This window comes from Lutra lutra, chromosome 3, assembly GCF_902655055.1.
Source record: "Lutra lutra chromosome 3, mLutLut1.2, whole genome shotgun sequence".
NCBI classification, from domain to species: Eukaryota; Metazoa; Chordata; class Mammalia; order Carnivora; family Mustelidae; genus Lutra; species Lutra lutra.
The window spans coordinates 165,296,873-165,322,574 of NC_062280.1; the positions used below are offsets into that span (position 1 = coordinate 165,296,873).

A 25,702-nucleotide genomic window follows, 5' to 3' on the forward strand; every position below is an offset into this window, starting at 1 on the left:
AGTAAGTCATTATTTAGGGCCTCTTCGCTCAGGAATATTTTCTAAACTACTGTCTGGTTCCCTCCTCCCCTCCTCTATAGTTTTACAGAAATGGTGGTATTAAATGCCAATGAGGCAATGTTTAGTCTAACTAACCTGAGGTGCTTATTTGGGGGAAATTACCTGGCACTTGAGCAGTATTTAAGTGCCCTACTAGGTGACTAACTCTTGGGCCAAGCATGACATTTATTTATTGCCAGGATGTTAAAAATAAATAAATACATGACAAGCATAGAGAAATGTGGGTTTCCTTTGTTTTTCCTAAGTTCAGTTTATTTTGGAACACAGAATAATTTCACTTATGGTTGGACCAGGAGCAAGAAAGAACACAGAGTATCATAACACCTAGGCTTGGGGACCCCAAAACGGAGAAAGCAAAGGGAGGAACAGGCCACATTTGCGTTGTTTTTACACCGTGACGGGCAGGTGCTCATGGCTCCCAAATGCATGACGTAGACCATTTCACAAATTAACAATGAGTTCCGGTTCTTTCTTCTTTGCCTTTCCCATTGTTGTGCTTCAACTAGGAACTTAACTAACTAGTTTTTTATCTTTGATTTCTTCTGTTCACAGCTAATTTTGTTCTTTTGGCTTCGAAATGTATTCATTTAGACTTAGGTTTGAAAAAAAAAAGGCTCAGAGGGCTAAAAGAACTTATTTAGTGATGTTAGAGTAGCAAAAGATAATCTCTTGGGTCTGCCTGATATTTTAAAAGTCTTGGGTGGTTCAACTCCTGGTAAAAGACCTTTTTAGCCACTAAAATATAAAATTACAGATTCATCCATATTTTTTATTACATTTGATAAAAAATCCTATTATCTAATTAAAACCATGAACCTGAGTTAGGGGTTTTACTGAAAACTAATTATGCATTTTGAACTATACAAGAAGTAGAGTATTGCTAATTGTTCACATTAGAATTAAGGAACATATTTTTAATTGACTGGTTGAACAAATGAATTCAATGATTACGATTTTATATTACAGCTAAAGCAAAGCATTAAATAACTCCATAATCATTTATATTTGGCTTTAAATCACTATGTATAACTATTCTTCAAATGTTTTATTGCCTTAATTATAAAGTTGTTTGGGTGGGTTTTCTTTGTTACCCAACTGAGAACACTTTGGATAGCAAAAGGAAGGCAATTTATGATTTAAAATTTTACTTGGAATAAGCAAATCACAATAGAAAAGAGGACTTGTCAAAACTTCAACCTTATACAGCAAGAGTTTATGCATATTAATGTGTATATTTGAATATACGTGAATTTTACAAATTCAATTAAAATAACCCTAGCCTTATTGATGACCAAAATTTTACTGATAGCAAATTCCTGGAATAAACATTATGTCACTTATGCAAGGTGTTTAACCATTGACTAATCACTTCTTAACATTGAAAACAAATCTTCCCTTAATATGCAGGAATGTATTGTCTATAATTTTTCTTGGATTGATTTGACAACCCTGAGGATTCTGTAGATAACAGATAATTTATATATCATATCTACCTGGAGACTCATGGGCTTTTTTAGACCTCCTTTGGCCACTAGCTAAGTTAATGCATGAGTGGTCCCTGAACACACAAATCAGGGCTGATATTTATATTGGCCTGATTGAGGTTATCATCCCTGATAAAGAGGACTGGCTTTGCTATTACTCATTTGTTAACATGTGTATGCGACTTTTAAAAGAGATGCAATAGAAATCTTATGATTTTAACAAGATTATACATGAACACACACATATAATTTTGCTAATATCCATAATGCTCTGAAAAAAAAGTCTTTTCTACATCTACAATTGCATTAATCTTGTATATCCAAGGAGATATCTCATAATAACATATGGTTTGAGCCTCAGGATTTAAAAAATAATTATCATGGTTTCAGGTAAAATAAATATAGGCAGAAATGTTCTTTAGGAATGTTCCTGCAAGTTTCTGATTTTTACTTATTGGATATTTGATACTTTACAAAAGTATATTTCTTTTTTTTTTTTTAAGATTTTATTTATTTATTTGACAGAGAGAGATCACAAGTAGATGGAGAGGCAGGCAGAGAGAGAGAGAGAGAGAGAGGGAAGCAGGCTCCCTGCTGAGAAGAGAGCCCGATGCGGGACTCGATCCCAGGACCCCGAGATCATGACCTGAGCCGAAGGCAGCGGCTTAACCCACTGAGCCACCCAGGCGCCCGACAAAAGTATATTTCTTTTACACTAAACCAAAGTTGACACTTTCGGAGCTGATTAAGTAGCACAATTAATGTCAAACAATATCCCCAAAATGATTGAGCTTAAAATGCAAAATAAAAGCAATTGGGAGGATTATAGCAGTTAATCATTTTAGGCTTCCCTTTGAAGAACCATCTTCATTTAAAATAGAAAACAAATGCTCTTTTTACTGTTTAGTATTCATGTTGTTAGACTGAGTTTATTGCCTAGAATAGATGTTAGACTATAAATGTTACCTTCAGATTTTGTTCTTTCCTAATAGTATGGTCTCGGCAATATACATATTTAGTTCTTCTGAGTGTTTAATACAACTCCCTTTAGTATTCTATATATGATTTTGCTCAGCAGATTTGTGTTATTAAAATGTATATAATGGCATAGAGAACATTCAGAAAATCCACAGAGGACTAAACAATCTTATTTATTGTTAACATTCAACCAGTCTATTTTGCATGTACCTTGCAGTATCTGTCACAAAAATGAGAAGGAGAAATTTTCAAATTTAAGAACTACCTATCTGATTAACCCATGCTTTTATTCAGATGGTATAGAACTTATAAACCCTTCCCGCGTTAGACTGGGCTTCAAGCATTCAACAAAGCACATTTACTGTGTCCAAGATTAAATCATACATTGTTTAAAATTAATTATTCCCTTTTAATTGCATTGTATAAACAGAAATGACCCATTAATTTAAAGAAAATCTATCAGCACAAAATGAATTCACTCATATAAACAAGCAAGATGAACTTGACCTTGTTTGAACTTGTTTTGATGTGGCCCAGATGGTAGGCTACATGCTTGAATAGCAGGCTAAAGCTGAGGAAAAACTCATATAGCAAGATCTAGATTTATAGCCTTTTGCGAATTCCTACCTTGTATTGTCCTTTCAGCATCTGTTCGGCTGCCGCTGCGGTCAGCTTCTATCTCTGGGGTCAGAGAGTCTAAAAGCACAGAAAGGTAAGAGTGACACATATTTCACTTGATGCTATTGTCCTTTAAAAAAAGAGCAACCTGTTACTTGGGTGCTGTATTAAAATTACATAAATCTTTGGCATCTTGTAAAGGTTTAACAAAGACTAGAACCATAAGAATGGTCAAAATATTTGGAGAGATCAATAAGTAACGCAAAATTGTTCATGACATGGGATGGGGTTGGGACGTTCTCTAAGTAATATTTATCCTATTTTGGTAGAAACAGACTTAGCTACACGGGAAAGCGATGTCAGGTTCCAGATAACCGAGTTAAGTAGTAACAGGCGGGTGAAGGCGTCTATGAAATCAAGCATTTCATACATTTCAACATGGGGGATGACTGCCCACCAGGCTTTCTGCTAGAAGCACAGTTGAATGAGTCACTAGATAGTAGATACACAGATATCTCTCTCACTCTCTCTCTCTCTCCCTCTCTCTCTATATATATATATCGACAAACACAGGTTGAAATTGTCTTTTTAGTGCTAATAAGTGAATGTTAGTTAGCCATGCATAAAGATGCCCCCTCTTACCATTTAAGACCCTGAGACTATCCGTAGAAGCTGCCTGTTTTAGTGTTTGTTCTGCTTGCTCACGCCGCTTTGTCTCAAATTCCAGGGCTTCCTGTAATTTTCTCTTTGCCTTCTTCTCCTTCTTTAGTCTCTTTTGAACTATGGCTAGAAAAGAGAGTTAATATATTATATTTTTAAAAGTTTTTGCCATGCTCCAAATTACCAATGCTTACAAATAATCTATGTTTTTTTAATAATATTCTTTTTTTTCCTTTTCTCCCCTCCTGGACAGAGTCTACCTATGCAGAGGAAGTTCAAAAAATCCCACCATTACCTAAAATAAATCCCAGAAAAATATCCAAGGAGGCCAATTTTTACTTAACCTTGAACTATCTTATTACAAAGATGCCTTTAATTGTCAAATGAGAGACTGATTTAAGGGGAAATTAATTTTAGTAAATATTTATATACACTGATAAAGGAAGGCTGATTAAATGAATTTTGTGGATTAGTCTCTGCCCTTGAATCAGAATAAATCAGAATAGTGCAGAGTAGTTAGAATAATACAAACCTTTATAAGCATGTCTTCTATCTTTTAATGAAGCACCAATTTTGAATAGTAAATGGAGCATTTCCCCTGTAGCTGTTTTACTAAATAGTTATACCAGTTGGGTTTTTAAGAATTTTTTCTTGAAATTAAAAAAAAAATGCAATAAATATGATTGTCTATAAGGGGCAAATATTCTTAATTATTAACATAGGAGCTGTCTTTTGGGGGGAACAAAGCTAATGTAATTTGCTCAGAGATATCAACAATTTCTTCAAAGCAAATATATATGCGCTATAATATATTTCAAGAAAATTATCTTTTACTCTGCTGAAATCTGGTAGAGTATGAAACCTTATTGATAAGAATGTGCTACAGCTGACAATAATGTGGGGTTGATATACAAAACCAGATTATGATACAAAAAGTTAATTATTATATTTTCTCCTACTTGACAATTTAAGTATTTGTATATGATATGTAATCAGTAAATAGTAACAAATAAATGCTGTTCAAATATATGTTAACTATACTTTCAGTATGATCATTATTTTAGTTTTCACAATGCATATGAGGTAACCAGTCAGCCTAAGGGGAGCACACAAATGTTTTTCTTTGGAATCTTCTTTTTCCTGGTTGATAAACATTGTGGATGTGAATGTGAATATGACAGAATCAGTAAGAGAATATCCTTTTGGTAGAATTAGTCATAGGGAGTAGTCATTCCAAGTTTACTATTTGATTTCTTACTACAGATGAAAGAATAACGTTTTTATTTAATGCAGTATTTAGTCAAAATATAAAATAAGATAATAAAGGTTCAAGTAAGAATTTGTTTTAATTTCTAATCTTCATATGTCCCGTTTTTATAATTACTAATACTATTAAGGTGGCAGACCATTAACTTGTTGAGTTTATTGCTGCTGGTAACATATATTAATAGAGACTTTTTTAAAATCAAAATACATGTTGGCTACAGTCTTATAATAAAAACAAAACTGGTTTTGAATAAATGTTAATTCCTTTACTTAGTAGAGTGAAAATCGTATGCTTAACAAAAATCATTTGCCTGCTGTATCCCTATCCAAAGATGATTGTTTATAAGTCTCTTTGAAAAAAAAAAAAAAAAAACACAGTAATTTCTGAATTACTTATTTGAATTGTATACTTCCACAGGACTAAAATCTCAATACCCAGTGTCTTGCCATTGAGTGCTTATTATTTCCTCTTCCGTGATTGAATCGAATAGCACTGTCATGTTCTCTCTTCAGGGTAGTACACTGCTTCAATAGACACATTTATAATAGATAATTATTGATAGCTATTACCTTTAATTTATTGTTCACAATTAATTAAATGGGAGGTGCACGATGTGATCTGTGAAGTGTTTTGCCCTCTAGTGGTTAAAGAAAAAAACAACATAAGTCTTCCAAATGATTCAAACCAATAAAATTCTAAAGTTCTCTCAAGTAACCAAGAATTACTTTATGAATTTAAGTGTCTACCTTTAAGTCTTGTTAGAAAGAAAAAAAAGAAAAGAAAAAAGACTTTTCCAGGTGAGAACAAGATCAAGACATGGCTGTCTCATGAAAGATGGTTCTATATAATGAACCCTTTGGCCAGTCTTCATTACCCACAAAGAACACATCCCATTATTAATGTTTATCTTGTTTTCATTACTTTAGTACCTAAATCTATGTGAAACCACATTATCTAGATGAGTGCTATACATGGGTGATGATGGTTTTCCCAAATCAGCCTCATTCCAGGAACCCACTAGCTATTGCTTTATAAAAACTAATGTAAAAACCTACCAAATCTTGCTGGTTTGAAAAACAAAACAGGAACAATGATTTTCAAATCACAGTATCAAACATATAAAAGGAGAACACGTGGAATATTCTTATTGGATACTTAGTAAATGCGGGAATAGGTGCTCCTCCTCTAGAGTACTTAGGAGAATCGTATAGTTGAGGCAATGGGAAAGTTGGTTGTAAAGAAAATACTTTTAATCTCTAGCCAAACTATGGAAAGAACCTAGATGTTAATCTCATACATAATATAAACACACAAATATGAATGACCTTCAAAATTATCTATACATGCACTGTAAAGTGTGTTAGAAGAAGCAATTCATAGATTGGTAATATCATTATTTTTACCCAATAAAAATTCATATTGGTTTCTACACTAATGTGTAGTTGACCTTGTTGGATGAAAATGAGGCATTCAGAAAGAAAATTATACAAACACTCAACTTTGGTCATTTGTTCAGATATTCATCAGTCTTCAATTTCAGTTGATAAATATCTTACTAAATCTGCTTCGCTTGACTAATCAGTATTTTCTATGTTAGCTCTATGACTTTAACTCTTAAGTTTTTCAAAGGCAATTGTGAATGAATATAAAATTTTTTCTCATGGCTCTCATCAGAGCTCACTCTTATCTTAAAATTATTTGTTAAGCTCTGTCAGCAATAAAAATTATGTGACTAATAATATAACAGATATATTTCAATTCCCTGAGGTATTAATAGAAGAGAAACTCTTCTATACTCTGGAGATGAAAAAGCACAATGAGCCCAGGATTCAAATCCTGATGCAAACCTCAGCTATAAGTAAATTAACAAAAAAGCTGTAGTCTCATAGTAAATCACCAAACATAGAGTACTGTTCTGTTATATATTTTATAGAAAGTATTAGGCTTATTTGGAAATTCAGAAATACCTCTATTCTTTTGTTCCATAGCCAACTGCTTCTCGAGTGTTTCCCTCAGTTCTCTTTCCCTTAAAAAATCCATCTTCAGCTCTGTTTTTTCCAGTTGGACTTGTTTTTCTTGAGCTCTGGCATTATCTATGGCAACTTTCAAGAGCCCCTGTACAAAGAAGGCATTCAGAATTGTAATATTTTGGTGCAAAGCACATTTCATTATTACTTAAAAACATTTTTAAAAAAGAACCAACTTATCAAATTCTTTCATTCCTGTATATTCACTCCGTATTCACTAGGACAAGCACTTCAACTAAAGCACAAAATTTCTAAATCTAATTAAACTCTCGTAGGAAGACAGATGTTTTTGCCAGGCAGGTTTAATAGCTTCTAATTAGAATATCTAGATCTAAAGCTAAATGAGGGCAGCACATAAGCATGCTAAAAACTAAGAACCGGAAAAAAAAAAAAGAACCGAGAAGAAAATTCTACTGAAGCTCTTACATAAGTGATAATCGGATATGTTTTATATAATCCCAAATGATTCTGGCAAGACCCACCTATCTCTTGGAGCTCAGTCTCTACTGAGTCCCTACTGAGATCACACTGGACACAATTCTCATCTTTCCATTTCTCAAGAAAATCGACTTCTGCACCAGAGATTTTCTCTTTTCATTCTCCTTAATGCTTTTCCTCCCAATTTTTGTGTGGCTCATGCCCTCACTTCATTTCACCTTTGTTCAGTCACCACTCAACAAAGGTCTTTTCTGCTGCACCTGGGAGGGTTAGTCGGTTGAGCATCTATCTTAGGCTAGGGTCATGATTCTGGGGTCCTGGGATCGAGCCCCGTGTCGGGCTCCCTGCTCAACGGGGGAGTCTGCTTCTTCCTCTGCCCTGTTTATGTGCTCTTTCTTTCACTCACTCTCTCAGATAAATAAATAAAATCTTTATAAAAAAAAAAAAAGAAGAAGAAGAAAGGTCTTTTTTTACCACCCTATCTGGAATAGCCTTCTGTTATTCCCTGCTTAGAATTCTTCCTATCATTTATTATCGTGTAATATTGTCATTCATGTATTCATGTATTTTTTTATCACTTTATGCAGGGTCTTCTGCACTAAATGTAAACTCTCTGAGGCAGGGACATTTTCTCTCATATGGTCCTTTGTCCCATGAAGTCCAGAGAGTGCCTACATATAGTAGATTCTAAAAATTTGTTGACTAGAAATTACAGTACTGGTATATTTTTCTTGAGGTATATAATATATGCAAGGGATCCCAAACCTAGTGTGTTAATAGTGCATTATTTTAAAAAAGTAATTTAAAATGGTTATAATAAACTGAGAATAACTTTTAGGGGACTATTTGACAGCATATCTCAAGAGTATATGGTAAAAGTAAAGTTTATTTATACAATACATAATAGAATTTCTTGTATAAGAGGTATACATGTACATTGATTTACTCTTTGCTAATCAAAGAATTTTGTAATATTCTGAGATTCTTGAAAACGAGATTATAAGAACATGTAAAGCACAGAACAAGTATTCTACACATGCTTTCTCCTAAAATCCTTTAGAAAATCATTAGTAAAAATTAGAGCTAAAATTTCCATCCTTATCAACTCAGCAATACAAAATACCTTTTTGAAGTAGGAGATATTTGGTCTGTGAACATCAGAGACTAAAATTTTCTTTCTTTCTTTCTTTCTTTCTTTCTTTCTTTCTTTCTCTTAAAGATTTTATTTATTTATTGACAGAGAGAAGAGATCACAAGTAGGCAGAGAGACAGGCAGAGAGAGGGGGAAGCAGGCTCACGGCTGAGCAGAGAGCCCAATGCGGGACTCGATCCCAGAACCCTGAGATCATGACCTGAACTGAAGGCAGAGGCTTAACCCACTGAGCCACCCAGGCGCCCCCTTTCTTTCTTTCTTAAAGATTTTCTTTATTTGAGAGAGAGAGCACAAGCAGGGGAGAGACCTGGGAAGAGGCCCAGGGTAAGGGAGAGAGAATCTCAAGCAGACTCCACACTGAGTGCAGATCATGAACTGAACTGAAATCAAAAGTCGGATGTTTAATAGACTGAGCCACCCAGGTGCCCCACGGAGACTAAAATTTTCAACTGAAATTATAAATGAAGTGGAAGTAGGGCACTTTATAGATATACTCTAGAATATGACCCCACTTGCAGGAGACAACATAAGCAGTCTGAACTGGGAATTTCTACTCTGGCTTGACTTGTTAGCCTGACAGAGGTGTCCCTTTAGATCGGCTCACCTATGTAACATTATCATAAGCCATTTAATCTCTTTTCAAGCATATATAAATTATTTCATGTTTGTTATACCTGACCCTGAACTTCCTGGTATAATTCTTGTGATATGAAACGAGCTGGAGGGTTTCTACATGGTTGTTTGCCCCTCCCTACTCTTTTGTTTTTAACAATAAAACATAGCTGCTAAGGAAACTGCCATCTTAACTCAATTCAGCAACATTCCTGTGTATGTTTCTTCTTCATCAGGAACAAACAATTAGTAACAAATGAAAGAGATCATTACATCAAGTGCCCTTTTAGATCACCCCAATTAAAACTTTAGTTTAGCTGTATTTTAATTCTAAGATACCAAATTCTAATTTTCTGCTCTGATTGCTCTTGTTGACTTATCTTTGAAAGATGTACTCTCTGTGCAATGTCTGGAGATTATTTAGCAAGATGCCAATGTTGGCACCACTTAATGTGTTGATTGGTTGTATTATCAGTAGCTGTTTAAAATAAATTACTATTAAACTATTATTGTCCTTGGCTGACAAAACACAATATTTTGGTGTTCTTTAAATATGAAACAATCATTATGAATAAACATGTTGAATAATGTTAAACTGCATCTCTAATTTGTGTAATTTTACATTAAGATTTGTTGTAACGTATGAAGTTGCTAAGAGCATTTATGTTTACTGTTTTCTTTTGTTACAGTTGCTGCTAATGTCCCTAATGGTAATACATTACCTATTCCTGCTGATTATGTCTGAAAAATACTAGCTTTAAGATCCAATACTCTCCAGGGACTCCTTATAAGCTATATAAAATTAAGTTTCATTTTTAGACTTTAAATCAGTGCATATCAGTAGGAGTCCAGTATGAACAAAAATCTGCACCAGAGCCAAACTGATACATATGCAAAAATATGTTATTGCCTGTGACAGCTTTGCTGCAAATACAGAAAGACCGATTAAATTTCAGTGCAGCAGGGGGCTGGGAAAAGCAAGAGCAAGTAGTGTTCGAAACGTCCACAAATCATTAGGACACCATTTTAACCATCAGTGATAATAGTACTTTCAGATTTGTGTAACTTCTGTAAATTTTCCAGGTAGCTCATATGCAAAGGTCACACTAAATGCTGAGTCTCATGTGGACATGCCGTATTGAGCAAAATTCTGCGATGACAATTCTGTGATGATGAATTACAGCAAAAGACACAAGGTTTAAAACATGAATTTTTCTCCAGGGGGAGGTCAGTTATGATGTTCGACAATGACAATTCCGAAGAAATGCGTTTTAAGCTTACTCTGTGGCATAGCAATAAGAGGCAATGGTCGGTTGGCCTCAAATTTCTCTCCCATAGGTGAGACATAATTGTGGTCATATACACAAATGTTTTCATTTTCTAAAATGATCTACCTTGTAAATTAGATTATTTGAAGCATTTCCCAAGGAACGAGTCTATACATATTTCTTTTCAGAAGGGCATTGTAATTGACTTAACAAGTTTTCAAAACTTCTATAGCCTAGATAGCAAGTATCTTCTTGTATAAGAGACGTTAAAGTAATACTGATAACGAAGGCGAACATTTCTTAATTTACTAGTTGGATCCTAGAGGAAAAGTTTACTTGGCCATGTTTGGTTTTTATACAAAAATTTTTCAGAATCATATGGTCACTGAAGTTCTTTGAGTGTCACTGGAATTAATGTGACAAAATTCTGCTCAAGAATGCATTACTTCTAATGAGAGTAAATATCTAAGTTGAAGTTGATTTCAGTGATTTGCTCATTCCAATTAAAACCTTTGAAAGCTGAAAAAAAAAAAAAAAAAAAAAAAAAAACAAGGTTCAGAAAGATCAGATGACTAGCTCAAAATCCCAAACTAGTAAACTGACTAAGCTTAGGTGAGAGTTACCAAGCTTATTTATGTTTTTCCTTTTAATGTTTCTTTCCAGGATGAGAAGCAATGGTGTCCCTGGAAACCAGGAACTTTTATAGAGAAACAAATGTACACTGGAGCAACATCAATTAACGCATGTTCACAGGAGGCCTTATAACAAAAGATACAACAATTCTTAGTTTAATGCTATGACTCTTGTTCTCAAAAATTGGTCAATAATGGATACTCCCTCAAAAGCACTTCCAGGTATAAAACCCATCTTGTGATTCATAGGATCATGTAAGGCGATCATGTATGGCGATAGAGCAACATGGGCTCTGTAATTATCCTGCCTATGTTTAAATCCAGACTCCACCACCATTGTATGACCTTGATCATACAATACTCCATTTGACTCATCTGTAAAATGTGGATGATCATGAAATCCACTGTATAGGATTATGAAGATGATACAGTGTAATATCATATAGAATTAGCATAGAGATGGACTGTAGATATTGTGGTTTATAATGAGAAACGTATTTGGCTGGCTCAGGTGGTTAAGTGTCTACCTTCAGCTCAGGTCATGATTCCAGGGTCATGGGTTCCACATAGGCTCCCTGCTCGGAGGGGACTCTGCTTCTCCCTCTCTCTCTGCCCTCCCCCCTACTTATATGCTTGCTCTCTAGCTCTTAATCTCTCCCAAATAAATAATATTTTAAAAAAAAGAAAGAAAGAAAGGAAAGAAGAAAGAAACATACATATTTGGTCTTCATCCCAATCGGGCACAAAGATCCTGCAATGGGTGGAATTTCCTAACTGATAAGAGTGAAAAGATGAAATGGCTGTCTTTTGTTATTCATAAACCCCACCCCAACTACACATAAGTTTATTTTAATAAGGTGACTTTTGGAAAGCCCTAGGGATGGGGGCTGGATGTCAGGGAAACCAACTCTGTGATTGGAGGGTTGGAACTTTCACCCTCAACCCCCCTGACCTCTGGGAGGACAGAGGGGTTGAGGTTGAATTAATCACCAACTATGGGTGGTTTAATCAATCATATCTAATGAAACCTCTAGGAAAACTCAAAGGGGCAGAGTTCAAAGAGTTTCTGGTTTGGTCATCCCATGGAAGTACTGGGGAGGTCGTGTGCTCAGAGAAGACACGAGAGCTCTTCACCCCTTCCCACATACCTTGCCATATGCATACCTTCCATCTGACTGTTCCTGAGTTATATCCCTTGAAAATAAACTGGTAACCTAGCAAGTACAATGTTTTCCTAAGTTTTGTGAGCTGCTCTAATAAATTAACTGAACCCAAGGAGGGGGTGATGGGAACCTCTGATCAATAGCCAGTTGGTCAGGAGCACAGACTGCAACCTGGATTTGCAACTGGCATCTGACATTTGGGTAAGTGGCAATCTCGTAGGACTGAACTCATACCCTGTGGGAGCTGAGGCTATCTCAAGGTAGACAGTATCAGAACTGAGTTAAATTGTAGGGAATCCAATGGTGTTGCAGAATGGCTTGATGTGGAAACAACTACCAGACATTTGGTGAGAAATGTAAGAAGGGAAGTGATGTTTCTACTGAGAGCAGAAGACACACACAGGAGTAGTTTTCCTATATAATGACACAGGAAGATTGTTCCATAAATATTAGTGTTTACTATTATCATTATTATTATTGAAATGGTATACAATATACATTAGTGAGTATGGTATATAATTCAGACTTTTAAAAGATTAATGCTATTCTCTTTACCAGAGTAAACTGTATTTTTAGAATATTAGACATATTTCACTGGTTGTTTGTTTGTTTGTTTGTTAATGAACTCTTCACAAATTGGTAATGAGAAAAAAACAGACAGAATATGTAAGTATGATTAAACATAAAAAGATATAATGTAACACCAATATATCTGATCTTAGTCTACCCATATTTTGAAGCCAATATCCTATTTTGTTCTTTATCTTTTTGAAAGTTTCCTCCTGAGTATTTTGTCTAACTCTGTTATAATTAAAACGATGTATGAAAAATGCAAATACAAAACTATTAACTTCTTTTAAATGTATAAAATATAATATCATTGGCCATAACATTGAAATGTCAAGATTGGAAGATGCATAATCCGAGTATTTTTGGTTTTAGCAATAAGTCAGATTCTTCTTCATTTTCTTTTGTCAAACACAGAAATTAGAGAGTACTTCGTAAGTACCATAGTTGTATTATGCGTATTTATTAGACCATAGTGATTCAATATGTGACTTGCCATATACTGTGATTTTAACAATTCTTATCCTTTTAGGTCTTCCTTTATTTATTTAATTCCTCCAGAGAGACAAATCATAGTGAACCAAACTCTCATCATATACCCCCTATGGCATATATGTTCAATGTTAACCTCATTTATAACTAATTTTTATATTCTCTGCCTTATTTTACCTTTATTTTTTTATTTATTTACCTATTCCTATTTTAATATTTGTAAGTCATTTTAATTAATTCTTATAATAAGACAAACAATGTAAATTATTTGTTCCTAATCCTGTGCACAAACAGATTGGAGCTCTGATTTACAGCATGAAAGCTCAGATTAAGAAAAGAGAGTAAAATCCTTCTTTAAGTGTGTTTGTTAATTGGGTAGTCAATGTTTGAAGGGGTCACATTCAGTAAATTGACACTAAAATTCTAGTATCCTCCCCTAAAATTTCACAGGGAGTTCTCCATGGACATGTTTAAATAAGGAAGGCATAATAAAAGATTGCCCACTGAGAAAAACAAAATTCCACCTAGAACAAAATTTTTTAAAATCCTAAAAAAGAAAACCTGGAATGAATCCATATCACTCGCTAAAGTGAAATTATTATACTGTAGATATATACTTAGTATGTATAGTATATATGGTATATTTAAAATACTAGTATGTAGTCTTTTTCTACAGGTCCTCCTTGAAAACAGAAAGAAAAAAATTTATGAAAATTCAATTTTGATATGTCATGGCAGGGACAACTGTACCAACCATTATCAATTTTAAAATTGAGATTTATCAAATTATAGAGTATCAGAAGATTAAATTATTTAATATTGGAACAATAAACACTTAAACATGTTTTAAAGGGCTTTTGGTCATTAATTATAAGAAAAAGAGACATCTAAACATTAAATTTAAATCTGACTCAATGTCTTTGATTTAATTAAAATAGTAAGAATACATAATAAAGCTTTAATTCCATATATGGTATTGTATGATTTGAAACATGCAAACATTTTTAACTCAAATGTTTTTCATTGCCACCCTGATAAAATAGCTCCAAAAGAAATATGGATCTTTAAATTTACTACACAAAAAGTATGCTACCATTTTGAAATAGAAAGCAGAGAACCCTGTTATATATAATTGAAACTGCAGAGGAAATTGAGGTAGGCAGAATGTAATTACTCAAATTAGAATTTGGGCAGCAAACACATTTATACTGTATGCCCAATAAGCCAGGGTCATGACTACTTAAATATTCTATACCATTCCTAGGATATTACTATAACTCAATAAATGTGGCAATAATAAAAAAAAAGCTAGCATTCATAACCTTTTGAAAAATGATGTGAAACCATTACTAAACATAAATCCCATATATATGTGTATATGTATATATATGTACATGTATATATGTGTACATGCGTATATGTGTACATGCATGTATTGTGTTTATGTATGTATTCCTATGCATGGAACTCAGTAAAATTTTTAATTTTTACTTCATCTTATGTACACATATGTGAATGCACTGAAAGGGACAAGCATAATTTATTCTTAACAAAGTATTCTTACTGTAGGTGTTTTAACTTTGATGAACCCAGATCCCTGTGATTTGAGACTAGCAATAAACAATGTAGTTTGCCTTGACTATTGTCGCATCATCAACTCTTGCTAAAATATGTCCGCAAGACCGGTTGGAAGGTCAGAAAGGAGAGTATATTAAGTCTAAAGATACCTTCAGTAAGATATTTGTCTAAAATATATACATTTTTTAAAACTGGGGTTTTCTTTTCTTTCTTCTTCTTTTTTTAAGAAATAATTATAGTTTGAGGTGATGCAGATTCATTTCCAGTGTGTGTGGTGGGGGGTAGGATGGTGGATAATACACCCAAACAGACAGCATCTGACTTAAAATGCCAGAGTCCATGTGTACACCCACTTTTCAGATGGGCAAGCTGGGGTATACTGATAAAACCCAGAAATGTTTTCTCCACTGAAACTTAAATTAAATGACCACTTTCCTGCTTAAAGACGTTTTAGTTAATGAAGATACATACAACTGGATAGAGAATTTTATGTAAACCCTTAGCTTTTTCTTTGCTTCAGATGGAGCTATAAACATAACAAAATTAATTATTTCCTCCTTTCAGAGTATAAATTCAGAAATGTTGAGGTATATTTTCTGAAATCATTTAATTTCACAAAAGAGAAATTCATTAAAAATTCTACCACATAAGAAAATAATAATATGGGTCAAATTTAGAAAAAAAAAGTCTATGTTTATTTTATTTTATTTTTTTTGAAGAGTTTATTTATTTATTTGACAGAGAGATCACAAGTAGGCAGAGAGGCAGGCAGAGAGAGAAGGAAGCAGGCTCCCCACTGAGCAGAGAGCCCAATGTGGGGCTCAATCCCAGGATGCTGAGATCATGACCTGAGCCGAAGGCAGAGGCTTAACCCACTGAGCCATCCAGGCACCCCAAGTCTATGTTTATTTTTAAATATAATCAATTATTTGGCCTTGATTAAGTTAAGGCTAGATTGATGATTTATTTCAATTACCAAGATATAAAACCTTAAAGTTGAATACAGTTCTGGAGACTCTAATTACATTAGTATTAAAAATGCCACATTAATAGATGAGAAGATATGTTACATTAAAGGCCTTCTGTTATGTCCTTGGAGAGGTAAATAAAATTAATTACGTTTCTACTGGGAGAAAGTTTAATATGGTAGGAACTGTGTACAGAAAAATATCCACTAAGAATCGAGAGCTAGAGTAAAACTTAAAAAACAAAAATTAACAGCACAATATCTACAAGCACATTCTTATTATTAGCTACTCCAAATATGGAGAAGTAGATGGCCAAAATCTCCATCTGGGATCCACATGATCGCTTCATGTGTGGGCAAGAAAATTATGCTTTCTTGTATCCCAAACACTCTTATTTTGGCTCCATGCTCTATGTTATTGTTAACTGTAAGTATTTTTGATTCATAATGTACTGTACGTAAAATATACATCCTGAGGACTACATAGGAAATCCGTGGAAAGTTTTGTATAGCTTTTTGAAGTCTATTCTTTGAAGAAATCCTATTAACTGAAACAAACTTATTTACGAAAGAAGGGATTTTTTGGATTCTTCTATATTAGACATATTCTAAGTGACTAAACATATCATTTCCTCACTGGAAGGCCAGCAGTTTAAAAATAACTAAATATTTATTAGAACTGGTGTGCCGTCGTTGAGTAAATCAGACAAACTTAAACAGTTAGATTCCTCCCATCAAGCTGGCAATAAGGAGAACATTTAGGCAGAATGATTTTTCAAATGCCCAGGTCATTTTCATTGAAGTTTTTATTAAGGCTGAATATACATATATCAGTATTTCTAAACCAACTTGATTAGCGTAGCAAGTTTAAAATCTTAAATTGCTGGAAACGGTCCAATGCCATGGTTCGGTCAAACCCATGAACAGATTAAGTTGGAATTGTAGGAATCTGGGAAAAATCTACAGCTGGGTCTTCCACGTGTTTACCTTCCAGATGACAAACAAGGCCTACCTGTATGTTAGTCAGAAGGGTCTCTATGGAAGACAGTCCATCAGGAAACAGGAAAGGAGGTGGAAAACCTGGAGGTAGTGGTTGTCCATGCCCAGTTAGAGAAAGTTTGTCGAGGCTGTCTCTTGCGGTTGGTGTGGAAAGCGGGGTCTCATCTGTATGTGATTGAAACAAAAATATAGAACAAGTTACGCTTGTCTGTTTTTATTAGACCTCAGTAATGGCTTCCCTAGTGGTTTCCAGAACATTTATTGCAAATTGGTTCCTGCTATCAGGAGAAAATGCTTTCTGCTGAATTTTCTTTAATGAAAAAGCTGTGGAGATACAACAAGATAACATTAATGAGTAACTTTATAAGCCTTTTAAATGCAGTCTCTAATGAGACTGAGTTTACAGTGCCATAGAATCTTTTTAAAACAAATATTATCTCACATATAGTTGTGATAATATACTCAGGCTGACTTTATGGGCACCTTCCCAATTATCTCATTTTAGTTTGTTTTGTTTGGATTGACAATAGAATATTTCTAGAGGTTCATATAAAAGAAATGCTTTGTATATTAGTATGTTTGTTTCTCAATTAACCCTTCCTTTATATGAATGATTTGTTCAAATATATTCCTAAAGAATCTATAAAAGAATGTACAACTGAAATTTGTCATTTTACAACTAAAAAGAAAAACTGAAATCAAATATTTTCTCCCTAAAGTAAAACTGAATTACTTAATATCATTAAAATTAAAGATCTAATTCTTTGACCCTGAATCCCTTTTACCTTCGTACTAAAAAACTAGTCCTTTATACATGAAAAAGGAGTCTAAAGAAAGGGGAATAAAACACAACTTCCATAACAATATTTAGAAAATCAAATATAAAACCCTCTAAGATAAATTAGTCTTTATTTATTAAATATTTTTCAATATTTTAAGCAACCTGGAGTAATGTCCTGATATGAATTCTTTTTACTCACCCAGTGAAATCTTTTCATTTAGTTCTTTATTATTTAAACATTTTTACAGTTTCATTTAAGATAGATACAAGTTATGGCTTAGTTTATTATGTCACAGAGAAAATTTTATTCATGGCAGGATTCTCAATTTTATAAATATTTTCATATTTCACCCCAGGAAAATTAATCAGAGCAATGTATTTGCACAGTCCTGATAGTATCTCTCAATTTTGCAAGTGGCTAAAAACTTCAGCACACTTGCCTTTATGCTTATAATTTGATTCCACTGTTCTCGATCATTCCTTTATTTTTCATTACAACACCTAACCACACAACACGTTTTCCAATTACCTCTCTGTGGGGCAGAAATATTACGGAAGTAGCCACACTTCTCTGTCTCTAACTAATGTCAGAACAAGTTAAATTCATCTCCCTCACTGTTCCACATTTCTAGTTAACAAACCAAAAGGAAAGAAAGGCTGGGGAGGAGAGTATGGGACACAAGCCATCCATTAGCTGCCTCTAATATCACACACCCACTCCTCGGAAGTTTCTCCTTCCACTCCCTTTCCCGTTCACTTACTGACAGGCGATCTGAGGCGGCAGGTACTAGAAGCAGCAATGCAGTGAGCAGCTAAAGGAAGACTCACTGTGTCGTTATTTTTTTTATCACTCTTGTCACCAGGGTTAAAGAGAGACCGCAGTGCAGGGGTAGGGCTACTGCATGGCTAATGTGATCAAGATGATCTTGGACACCCTTTACCTCGCTGTCATAAATTACTCCTCCAGACCAAGGCTGCTAGTGCTTTCTCATAATAGCTCCAAAAAGGCGCTTGTTAAACATCTATGTGCATGTGAAATTGTTTAAGAATGGAGAGCAATATTTTTCGATCAGCATCACCTTAGCTGTCACATGCTAAAGAAAATGTGGCTTAATAGATCATGGGGATAATAATTGCTTGTCTCTTGAAAAAAGGCATGGAACCAGATGACCACCTGAGTTTGCTTTCAGCTTTAGAGACTGATTCCACAATCCTTTAAAGAATGTCCAAGAAAAAAGCGCCATACGAATGTGTAGACACACATGCATGTACACGCACACACATTTGATGGTAAGTTCCATCATCCCCATGACGATTTGATTTAACTCCAGTACATTTATGCTTGGCTACGTTTGGCTGTTGTGTGAATTAATTCCTCAAATCACTCATGATACATACATCTACAAAGCCAATATTTACTTTACATAAACAATGTGCTGAGGATAGAACACTGAAAAACACAATCTGCAAGCTTCAAGTAGCTTATCTGAACTGGAGTGACTGATCCCAATTGTTAAGTAGTCAATTCCTATAGTTAGCAAAACATTTTGTCTTCCATCATTATCCCATTAGCCACTCCATTCCCCACCCCCCACTCCCCTGGGATTAAAATTGTTCTAGGTATATGTGAGTGTGACTGTGTGTGTGTGTGTGTGTGTGTGTGAGAGAGAGAGAGATATTTTTTTCTGCAGTTGCTTAAATGGAATGCACACCTTGGTCCTCAAGGTTTCAACTATCATTTAGTATAGACTTACATGATTGGATTCATTCACTCATCATTTTATACAGCAGAGATACTGCATAAGGCCACTTTAACTCAACATGTAGCTAAGAAACAATCAAATTTAGGGCACAATGATGACTAAAGAAATTTTAAAAAGGGGTGATTCTTAAGATCAATATACATTTTTGAAAAGAAGACAAACTAATCAAGATCAAACATACAAAACAGGGGCGCCTGGGTGGCTCAGTGGGTTAAAGCCTCTGCCTTCGGCTCAGGTCATGATCCCAGGGTCCTGGGATCGAGCCCCACATCGGGCTCTCTGCTCAGCAGGGAGCCTGCTTTCTCTCTCTCTCTCTCTGCCTGCCTCTCTGCCTACTTGTGATCTCTGTCTGTCAAATAAACAAATAAAATCTTTAAAAAAAAAAACATACAAAACAAAAATATTCCTTTGGGCTTCAAGACCCTACTAAAAAGTTGTCATCTTATGGCAATTAACGTCATGGAAAGTCTCATTTAGTCTTCTTACAAAGATAGCAAAATCAGGAACACAGTTCTTCCTTTTGAAAGAAAAGTGACCTTTGATATCCTAAATGTTCCATGAAGATTAAAGCAAATGTTTGAGAGGCCAGACAACATTGTAAAGAGTTTTGACATTACATAATCTCCACTGACTTCAAACAATGAATGATGATGAGGTGCAAATTCACAAAACACCTTATTCCAATTTGATAGATCTGTACATATTTTTTAAGTTTTATCTTTGAAAGAAAGCTTGTCAGATGTCATATTCTCTGGATTATTACAGCACTTGACAACGTAATCTGGTTGTTCTTCGTGAATAGTTTGCTTTCAAGTAATTTTAAACTTACGGAACAGTTGCAAGAATTGTACAAAGAACTTTTCTAGACTCATATAGTGGGTTGTCTGGCAGCCCCCAAAAATATATATCCATGCCTAATCCCTGGAACCTAGTAATGTTAGCTTCCTTGGAAAGAGGGTTTTTATAGATGTGATTAAATTAAACATCTTGAGATGAGATCATCATCTTGGTTTAGGATGGGTGCTAAATCCAGTGACAGGTATCCTTATAAGAGAAAGGCAGAGTGAGACTTGAGGGAGACAGAAGAGATCTGCAGTGAAGAGTGGGAGGCAGAGGGGAGATAGAGACAGAGATCAGGATCTCCCAGTCATAGTCAATGCATCCTGCTGATAGCCACCAAATGCTACAAGAGGTAAAGAATGGATTCTCCTTTATAGCCTCTTGGAGGGAGCTTATCCCTGCTAATACCTTGATTTTAGACCTCTGTCTTCCAAGACTCCAGTAAGAAAGTTATTTAAAGCCATCAAGATCATGACAATTTGTTAAAAATCAGCCCTAGAAAACGAATTCAACTCTTTACTTCAATTCACCAATCATAAGCATTTTGCCATGTTTGCTTTTAAATTATATCTCTCTCCCTCTCTTCTTCTGTGTGTGTGTGCATATGTTTGAACCATCTTCCCTTTTAATCCTAAAACTTCACTGCATATTTCCTAAGTGTAAGAACACTCTCTTATATGACCACTGCAAGTATAAGATCAACAAGAATAACACACACAGAATACTACTGTTTAATTAAGAGTTCGTATTCCAATTTTATCATGTAAGATATTTTACTGGAAAGAGTTAAATAACTAATATATCTTTTAATTTACTTGACAAGTACTTGGAGAATATTTTCTCTGGGCTTGTGGTAGGTATGCATAGCCTCTAAGATGGCCTCTTATGATTCCTCCTTCCTATTATTCACATCCTATCTAGAACCTTGCCCTTAGTCTGAGTCAGATCTAACAGAGAAAAACCAATGTGATGGAAAGTCACTTCCAAGATTTTGTTATAAAAAGTTTATAATTTCCATTTGTCTCTCTCTCTCTCTTTCTTTCTCTTGAATTTCTTATCCTGGGGAAAACCAGCTGTCATGTCATGGGACAGCCGTGTGGAGGTGCACATGACCAGGGACTGAGGCCTTCCAAAAACCATGTGAGTTGGCTTGAAATCAGAGTCTCCCTGCCCCGTGGAACCTTTTGATGAGGCTATAGCCTCAGCTGACAGCAGAAATGAAACCTCATGAGAGATCTTAAACGAGAACCACCCAGCTAAGTTGCACCCAGATCCTGATCCACAGAAACTGAGATTTTAAATGTTTGATAGTTTAAACCACTAAATGTTGGTGTGATTTGTTACATGGCCATAGATGATGAAAACAGGACATAACACTTTGTATAGTCTGAAATATATAAAGAAAATGTCTTAGTGTCCGGTGAGGATCAGCTACTTTGGACAGGTAACAACTTCTTCGGGCTTCAATTTCCTCAAGTTAAAAAAAAAAAAAAAGCAGGTTGAATGACACAAGCTCTAGTTTCATGTGAATCTAAAGTTTCATGTTGTTATTTCTTATAAAAATTCTTAAAAATTAGTTGAGTGGATATTTCACCTATATCGACTAGAGGTTTTGCCTGTATTGACTGCAAAAGAATTGAGTCACATAAACACAAAATTTCAGAGCAAACTCTTGATTCTCTAGGTTTACAAACTCCATTTTACAAAGATTCTTGAGTTTTCTTGCTTCATTTTATCAAATTAGGAAATGTTCAGCCATTTATAAGACAGGCACTCCCCACACCCGGGATGGCAAATTAGATGCAGGGAAGGGCGCGTCCTCCTAAAAATAAAGGAAGCACTTTTGAAAGCTGCATTAACTAGGGTACAATTTTTTTTAAGGACTCCATATCCATAGGGGACTAGTAGTTATGCCAGTTCTCAAAGGAGTTTTTGTTATTTTTAAATTCCTAAGAAAGGATGGTTTTTAACTTTCTTGTATTTTAATTTGGTTACAGGGAACCACAGTGGCTTTCTTAAGGAAAATAGAAGCACACACATTACCATCTCACACATGATTTCATCTGTTGACCAGAAAAAATACCAATGACCATTTTTATAATTATATGAGAAATATAATGACAGATATAACACCATACGATCAATTAATATCATTTAGGATATGATGGGCAAGATAAAAATAGAAGATAAGAAAATGTGTTTAAAAATCCAAAATCAATAAAGTATGAAAAAATGTTATTTCTTTCTTCTCATCATTTCATCTCATGATTCTCCTCATAGTTTAAGTCACGTATCAATAAATGACTATCAGTAAGATTGATGTCTCTGTAGGACAGCTTTTTTTTTCCATCCAATCTTATCACACATAACAATTTAGCAGGATATCCTAAGGAACAATGTTGTTTAAAAAAATAATGGGCCTCTACTTTTAAAATGTTTTCTTTCCTGTTAATAAAGTCTAACTCAGTTGTTATTTTCATAACTAATCCCTTCGGGTTTGAATTATATATTCTCTTTCAAGTTCTTATGTGTGTGTGTGTGTGTGTGTGTCTTTTTGTGTCTGATGTCTTTTATTATACCATAAATTCCAAGTAGAAAAATGTTCACTTTTAGAAAACCATACGTTCCAAGGGAATTCACATTTATTCATTTTGATGTAAAGTAGATAGCAACATTATTAAAATAAAAAAGTCTCCATATTTAATGTTTACAAGTGATCTGGGATTTTGCATTGCAAATATTATATTTTTGTACTGGAAAAGTGAAAAAATGTTGACAAAGGTTCTAGAAAATATGGTAATCTCTATGATTAGTTATTTATAAAAATATGAACTCTTCTTTGGCATTTTGATAAATTTCCATTACAATTATCTAGAAAGTTAAATTTATTGGTGTTTTTGTAAACTCATCAGCCACGTTATTCGACTGAAGTACAGGCATGAATAATCTAAAATATTAAGGATTGGTGTTTAAAAAATGTTTTGAAACTTATATCCAGACATAAAATGTAGTCATATGAGTTCAACCATATCCTCAATCTTAGTTCAATCCTACTATAGGACTCTGGCTTTAATTTGGCAATGGAAACTAATAATAAAGTTGAATAACATGATCCAGAATGTAATCTTAAATTAGAAATGGTCATGTAAATCTTTTTCTTTCTATTTTCATCTTCTCATAAAATAACGAATTCCAAAATATCACATTAAAATTTATTTGCATGAATTTCATGTATCTATTTCAGTTCTTATAAAATATCCAGGAGTATGATAGAATGAGGCTAATTTCCTGTATTTAACTTTAAACCTACTTTTCAAATTTTGGATACAGCTCTGGTAAATTGAAAAGCAAGCCAGGCTAAATTCAGAAAGTGTGAGTTCAAGCCCTGGCTCTAGCAAGTATTAGCAAATAGTAGAGCAAAAAATCCATCTCTTAGAGTCTATGAGCTTCATTTGATTTATTTACTAAAAAGATGATTACAAACTCAAAGGATTGTACCTTATATCCAATTAGATTGTGTATATGAAAGTGCTTTGTAAAATATAAAATGCTAATAAACTATCAGGAAGTAACAAATAACTAACTGTATTACACATTTCATTTTGTAAACTTGGCTTCAGTGTGCCACAGAGGGAATGCTGGCTGTACCATAAGCTTGAGACCACTGCACTCTTTCTCTCTAATGAGGCTTGTGATGATGAAGTATCGTGCTGATAATGAAATTATTACTATACATTATTATAGTTGCCTTCTACAAACTAACCCTGAATTAGTTCAGCGAACAGTTAAAATTAACTAGGATAGAAATAACTTGAGATAGGGCAAAAGGATATGAACTAGTTTATCAACTTCTCTTCGGGCAGCAGCACCTAGAGGAAATGGATAAGGTGACTTACACAGAAAGAAAACAGTACAGATCTTGGAGAAATAGACTGTCAGAAGCATAAAAACACTTCTGAGTTTCCTTGGATATACTTGAAGCCGTATCTGGATTTTGAGTTTGTGTGAATGAAGAAAAGGACTTGATATGGAAAGGAGATCCTTGCAAGCGTGTGTTTGGCGGAATGCCGTAGGTGTGCCAAGATGTACACCAAATTCACAATTCTGCCTAATTGAGTGCATTTTAAAGGATGTATTGCAACAGATGCAATTATCTTTGTCCGTGGTTATTGCCTTTTGCGTAGGTTTACCTTTGGGATGCTGATGGAAGTTAGGGACCACTCCTTAGAGGCAGAAATAGAACAGAGTCTCAGCTCCCTAGCCAGGGTAAGCACTTATTAATGTCTGTTGAAGGAATATGTGAATGAGATGAGTGGAGACAAAAGCTGAAGCAGTTAACAAGGCAAAAATGAGAAGGATGTAGTCTCTTGCTCACCCTGAGGTTATGCCACATCCATGATAGCAAAGCTAAAAATACCTTCTATTGGAAAACCACTCTATTGATTACAAGACAATTTCATAGGCATTATGTTGAGTTAGGAGGAAGCTCTACGAAGAAGATAAAGAAAAAATGCATACAATATAATCTCAATAAGGTCATGTGCAAAAGACTGATTCCAATAGCACCCAGTGGTTACTTAGGAAAAGAAGAGATTACATTTCGATGATACATGTTGAGATCAAAGTGAAGAAAAATAAAATTTCATGGTACAGCACATTAGAAATCAGCAAGGAATATTGGGAAAGATTTAGACAGGAGGAGGTCCAGCAGTCGTATAAGGAAAGTGTGCAGGGATGATCTTTCAAGGAAAGCAGGGATCCTAAGTGCTCTGAAGAAACTTTGTATTTTTTTTAAAGATTTTTTTTTTTTAATTTATTTGACAGACAGAGATCACAAGTAGGCAGAGAGGCAAGCAGAGAGAGAGGGGGAAGCAGGCTTCCTGCTGAGCAGAGGGCCCGACTCGGGGCTGGATCCCAGAACCCTGGGATCATGACCTGAGCCAAAGGCAGAGACTTTAACCCACTGAGCTACCCAGCTCAGTATTTTTGTATTTTTAAATGGTAAGCTTATGTTCAACCATTATTCTCAAGACAGTCTTTAATTTCTGGCTATTCTACACTTGTATTTCAAAAATCTATGTATGATGCAAACTCTCTACCAAGGTTTATATTTCCAAACATAGCCTTGACAGCAGACTCCTCGTGGTCTCTGGCACCTGACAAGATGGAAATGAAGGACTCTGAGAGCTGTGCTTACATTTTTTTTTTTTTTCTTCCCACAGCTTGGGATTTCTTAGAAAAAATGGAACAGTACTGAACATTAAACACACACACACACACACACACACACACACACACACACACACACACACTTACCTTTAAAACATTGTCGGCGGCTTTTACCTCTGCTTATTT

General features: G+C 34.6%; 1 protein-coding gene across 1 annotated transcript in view; it reads right to left on the minus strand.

The window, feature by feature from the left end:
* The window catches only part of DACH1 (dachshund family transcription factor 1), a 426,141-nt gene that overhangs the window by 30,967 nt on the left and 369,472 nt on the right, over positions 1 to 25,702 (minus strand). The window contains exons 7-10 of the mRNA XM_047720113.1: positions 16,977 to 17,128; positions 7,035 to 7,182; positions 3,783 to 3,926; positions 3,150 to 3,218 (exon numbers count right to left, since the gene is read on the minus strand). Coding sequence (XP_047576069.1) covers positions 3,150 to 3,218; positions 3,783 to 3,926; positions 7,035 to 7,182; positions 16,977 to 17,128 — 513 coding nt within the window. The remainder of the gene's footprint in view (positions 1 to 3,149; positions 3,219 to 3,782; positions 3,927 to 7,034; positions 7,183 to 16,976; positions 17,129 to 25,702) is intronic.